This window comes from Lygodium microphyllum, unplaced genomic scaffold, assembly GCF_053477565.2.
Source record: "Lygodium microphyllum isolate KBCC unplaced genomic scaffold, Lygodium_microphyllum_v1.1.10 scaffold_31, whole genome shotgun sequence".
NCBI classification, from domain to species: domain Eukaryota; kingdom Viridiplantae; phylum Streptophyta; class Polypodiopsida; order Schizaeales; family Lygodiaceae; genus Lygodium; species Lygodium microphyllum.
Window position 1 is genome coordinate 5,254,320 of NW_028229514.1, and position 5,953 is coordinate 5,260,272.

At 37.0% G+C, this 5,953-nt stretch overlaps 1 protein-coding gene across 1 annotated transcript; it reads left to right on the top strand.

Moving 5' to 3' along the window:
• Positions 1 to 1,098: 1,098 nt before the first annotated feature.
• LOC148009275 (uncharacterized) lies at positions 1,099 to 4,508 on the top strand. Its single transcript, XM_087673557.1, has 4 exons — positions 1,099 to 1,885; positions 1,989 to 2,038; positions 3,504 to 3,768; positions 4,239 to 4,508. Exons 1-4 carry the CDS (start codon positions 1,354 to 1,356, stop codon positions 4,268 to 4,270), a joined length of 879 nt encoding a protein of 292 aa, XP_087529683.1. The 5' UTR covers positions 1,099 to 1,353; the 3' UTR covers positions 4,271 to 4,508.
• The last annotated feature ends 1,445 nt before the right edge of the window (positions 4,509 to 5,953 follow it).

A 5,953-nucleotide genomic window follows, 5' to 3' on the forward strand; every position in this document is an offset into this window, starting at 1 on the left:
TGTAGCATTGATGTAAAGTTTTTTTGCATGATGTGATTGCCTTAAACATCTTAAGGTTGATGGTCCAATAGCATACTCCACTAGTATGGCAACATCCAACATTCACATGGTCAATATACACTCTACATCCATTCATTAATATCCATGCATATTTAATGTATACTCCCTAAAGTCACAAAAGGTTTTGGCTCCGGCCATAAGCTTGTTGTATCTCTTTTGTTTATTCAAGATATCCTCCCCAAATGTACAACCAAATCTTGAGCCATGATTTGTCGTTATAGCCCTCAATGGCAATGGTTGTGCCCTCTTACTAGGGAGGTCTTATAGTTTCTCTATAAATTTCATTAATCATATTATCTATTTTTGCTTTGGTACAAGATGTCATGCTTTCCTTATTTCAAACTTTTGGTATTTATATGTTATTCTTTTGGTCATTTGTTAAGTAACCAATATTTTCGAAGCTTTAAAGGTAAAGATGGAACTTTGCATCTTGATTTTGCAAGTTTTTGAAAATAGAACACTAAGTACTTTTTTATTTCGTGTGTAAAGCAAATGTAGCAAACATATGCACCTCCTTAATACTTTTACCCTTAAAAGCTAGTGAAGTGGATCCCAAAACAAGTAGAAAGGAGTTTAGCAAAGGAATTCCATTCATTTGCCACTCATGAATGTTAGCTAGATGTTAATATTGAGCTTTATATTTCTTCATATGCATGCGCATGCTAAGAGATCCTCATGATGGGGAAGCTTTCACTTTCGGTCACATATTACTTCTTGTTACATGGTTTGAAGACGTAAAAAACAATAAACCAAAAGGTTGAGACAAATAGTTACTTTTTTGAAGGCATATTTGTTTCTTGAACATGGGAAAAGAAGCCTAAAGGGAAGGGAATATTTGTACATATGTGAAATGCACCTTTCTCTTGGAAACTAGGAGGGCATTATGACTCTCAAGTAATGAGCTTCACATGGCTTGCTTTTGAGAAGGCGTGTCAGCTTGAATTATGATATCTAGGCTCGAAGAACCAAAGAATGTAGGTGCAATCTTTCTAGTAGAGAGCTTGTCAATGTTTTTGAGACAATCTAATTGTTGCCCGGTTATGTAAAGCTGAGCAAATGTGGATGTGACCCCTTATTGTGGTTACGTGAATTGGACTTAACTAGCTTCTTTACAAACGGTAGCAAGTTCACTTTTTGCAGAATGTAGAAGAGCTATAGATGGTTGTGTAATGAGAGGGCAAAGAAGGCCAAGGCAAGGCTCATACATAAGAAGAAGGGTGCAAGAGGCTGATCGAGAAGCTCTCTGTTTGCCTTTGTGTCTGTGCAGCACATCTTGAGGACAACGCCATAGCTATGGCTGTGCAAGGTGGATCGTCGTCGTCGTCGTCATCATCATCAGAGATGTTGTTGGGTTGTTTGGTGGTGTGCCTGTGCATGGCAACATGCGTAGCCTATCCCTTCTCATTCCCCTCCTCCTTCACGTACCCAAATTTCAACCCATCTCGCACATCCTCTTATTCTTCTTCTTACAACAACCCTTCTTCCTATTCCTCTTACAACCCTTCTTCTTACAACAACAACCCCGCGGATGCATACTCTTCCGAGTTCTCCTCCTTCAACCCTTACACCACCTCCTCTACGACTAGTTACACCTCTTCCCTCGACGCTTCCCCTTCTGCTCCCTCAACCTCCAACCCTCCCTCCTCCTCCTCCTCTTCCTCTTCGTCTTCGTCTTCTTCTTCTTCTCCTTCGTCTTCCTCTTCTTCTTCTCCTTCCTCATCTTCGTCTTCTTCTTCTTCTCCTTCGTCTTCTACTCCATCATCATCATCATCATCACCATCCTCTTCTCCTCCTCCTTCTTCTTCTTCTTCTTCTTCGTCCTCAGGTAAGCTTAATTCCCTGTGGTTGAAGCTGCACGCCACGGATAACGCCCACATGACTCAGATTTTGATGCCGTGCCGTGTGTTTTTGTTGTTGTGGTTTTGCAGGTTCGACGCCCTCTTCTCCTACGGCTACTCCTACACCCGCGACCAAGCAGGTGCACCACCGTGAAGTTAAAACCCTTGCATCAAGAGCATACGTGGCATTGTTAAGAGCATACTTACCTTATTGTATGAGGTCATAGTGTGATTAATATACTCTTCCTCGTATTAGGCCTTGGTTTTTCCTATCACATTAAGTGTAAATTAACCATATTAGGCCAAGGACCCCCCCTTACCGACGTCCTTTTACTCCCAATCATTGCATGAGAATGCCATACCAACTTACATCCAGAACAACTTACAAAAACTCTTAACAATATGAACTAGCTTCACCCCATCCTCAACATTGCGCATTAAAAAACAATCTTTTATCATTTTACGTGCGCATTTACCTAACATTGGCTCACATAAATTACATATACATATGAAAACTTGTTTGGAGGCATGCATAGGTCAAAGTTGTTATGCTGTAGTTTTGGGAGGGTGTGATGAAGAAAGTAGCATAAAATATTGAATAGTGAATGGGAAGATCATGAGAAAATTTCAATTATCTTTTTTACAAAATGTGTTGGCATGAACCTTGTGAGTGTGCACATGCATGTGTGTGTGTATGGATGTAATCCCATAGAAGGCACCTAATAGTGTAAACAACACAACAAATGCAATTTTGTATTGCTATGAGGCATTTTGTAACCATAAAGGTAGACATAGGCCAAAACTAGGACCTAAATAACAAAAATGCATTATATTTTGGCACATTTAGCACCTATAGGTTTTCCTAGTGACTTCATTTTTATGTAAATTTCCCACTTGGATGTTTTATATAGTAACTTTTTAATATAATGCCTCGACAATGGAAAACACCCCCTCACCCAAAAAAAAAAAAACTTCTTATATTTTGCCATTATATCACATATATGTTTTCTACAAACTATGGTGGTATTGAGGTGACTCAAAAATGGAAAAAGCCCTCTTAAATTGAAAAAGAAGAGAAAAAGGGTAATGGACACTAGATCCTTATTTTGCTTTTATTGTGGTTGTGTTATGGTCAACTAGCAATGGCATACCACTAAAGAACATCAATTAACAAGATCTACATTTCAGTTGTAGTCCTACTACCTATACAGAGAGGAAAATGGTGCTAGAATAGTATGTGAACCAAATAAAAAATTATATGAATGAAACATTCAATTCAAAAGGAGATATAAGAAGAGACAATACAACCTTGAATAGAAAGGTATTTGCATGTTAAAGTAATGAGTGTAACAATTGAATTAGATATTTTGTAAAATGGAAAAGATTTCAAGCAAAACCAATGTGTACTTTTCCTAACAAGTGTTAACTTGCTCTAGTGTGCGTGTTCACTTCATTATGGCCACAAAACAATATGTGTCCATTTTGACCTATGAAGTACGATAAACTAGTATCTCTCCAAAAATCAACACAAAGTTTTTGAAGCTATTTTTGCTCTAGTTTGATTGCCTTTATATATTTATTATTTATCAACAAATGGCTTTACAGCAAGGTCCTCAAGGTATTGGACAGAAAGTTTGGTGCATATCCAAGCCCGCAGCTGATGAGTTGACATTGCTACGCAATATTGCCTATGCTTGTGGAGAAGGGGGAGTAGATTGTTCAGCTATCCAACCTCAAGGCGCTTGTTACATCCCCAACAATCTAATTTCTCATGCCTCTTATGTTATGAACATGTACTATCAACAAAATCAACGAAATTGGTGGACGTGTCACTTCAATGGCACTGGGCTTGTTGTATTTGCTGATCCAAGTAAGTTTTTCAATCTATGTATATAGGTGCACAAGTAGTTGTATGCTCACATGCAAAAGACCATCTTGCATACATGCACAAATACAAGTTTGGGAATTCATGGAGGAAAGCTCTCATCCTAGCAAGCATAAAACCTTTGCATTTAGATTTTCCCATTCAAATATCCCATAACTCTCACATATTTATCAGACACACAAAAACTCTTGATTTTCACCCCTTGAGAGTGCTCTATGAAGACTCCTTTTGATGTGCTAAATGTGTGTATGTGTGTTTGTGCATGTGTGCACATGAGAGAGAGAGAGAGAGAGAGAGAGAGAGAGAGAGAGAGAGAGAGAGAGAGAGAGAGAGAGAGAGAGAGAGAGAGAGAGAGAGAGAGAGAGAGAGAGAGAGAGAGAGAGAGAGAGAGAGAGAGAGAGAGAGAGAGAGAGAGAGAGAGAGAGAGAGAGATCTAATGATAGACTTTATTGTAGGCTTTGGTCGTTGTGTCTATTCTCCACAATGAGATTCCAAAATTCAAACCTCACATGAGCAATAAGGCTATTCTCCTCTATCTATATGCTTGAAGCATGTCTCACAAGTCTAGACTAATGTGAGAAAGATTTTGCACCTATGTGTCCATACCAATATTGTTACTATGTGCATATTTCTTTTCATTCCATAGTTTGAAATATTTCCCCACTCCTTTTTATAATTAAGATGTTAAATAATTAAGAACCCAAACAACAAACTTTTAAGCCAAACCTTTACATGTTTCAAGAATAGAGTCTCTCTCTCTCTCTCTCTCTCTCTCTCTCTCTCTCTCTCTCTCTCTCTCTCTCTCTCTCTCTCTCGTTGAAGGTGTGATTACTATGTGGTTAACATATCGGCATGCATTCATGCTATGCATGTGTGCTTTCTAGGTGTACTACTTACATGTGTATTGTTAGATCTAGACCATGTGACCTTTTTTGCCATTGTGATTATGCATGATAATCAAAAAGCTTGAATAGTATATCAATGGCTAAATATTATCAATCATGCTTTGGAAATGGTTTGGAAACTTAAAACTTAGTTTTGCATACTTTAAAGTAGTTTGAAGTTCCTTCAAACTAAAGTAGATTACTCTACAATATTCCAACACACTCACACAAACAATGTGTGTGCATGTGTGGACATATCAATGTTTGTATATGTCTATGTATGTTGGGTATGTATGTATGTGTATAGACATCTATATATGCATGCATGCATGTATCTATGTATGTGCATACATATCTATGGGCATGCCTACATTTTTGGCTAACTACTTGTACACCTACCTACCCAACCACCCTCTATTTATTTGTGTGTCTACTTTTTTGCATATATTGTCCTCATTACTATTTAAAGAAGTCAATACTATCAGCATTCTCCAAATAAATTTATAGAAGTCAATACAATAAGCATAGTCCAAAGAAAATGATAGAAGTTGATACAATAAGCATAGTTCAAAGCAAATTATAGAAGTCCAATATATCTTAAAGATAGGCTAGAGCACCTCTATGACATGCTCATATGACCTCACCAAAGCAAGGATTGTTCTCTATATGTTTGAGCCTAAGCACATGAATGAGGAATTTATCCCTAGCACTTACCTTAAATCATATGTAAGTTTAAATAGCAGCAACATCAAGTTTGCCAATCCATATCACACCTAAATCCTTTTCTTTATAATTAAACCAACTTGTCTAAACTAAATCACATCTGCAAGTCATAGTAAGAAGAGGTAAAAAATTCATCCCTCTAGTACATCTTCATCATCTTGGAGCTCTTTTACAATCATCTTGATTTATTTGCAATAGTTTGTATTGGAAAAACTTTAAAAAATTAAACCAACTTGTTTAAACTAAATCACATCTCCAAGTCATAGTAAGAAGAGGTAAAAAATTCATCCCTCTAGTGCATCTTCATCATCTTGGAGCTCTTTTACAATCATCTTGATTTGTTTGCAATAGTTTGTATTGGAAAAACTTTAAAAACTACTTGACATCCCATGTAACCATATGAGTCATAAATTTTTAGAGGAATGATTTCTAGCACCTTAACTTTAAGCTTACAATGAATTATAAATTCAATAAAGCATTTTTATAGAAACGATTCACGATGCAAAATTCAATCAAGCATCACAATATTTAGAGAAATGATTTATGATGCATTAATACTAAAC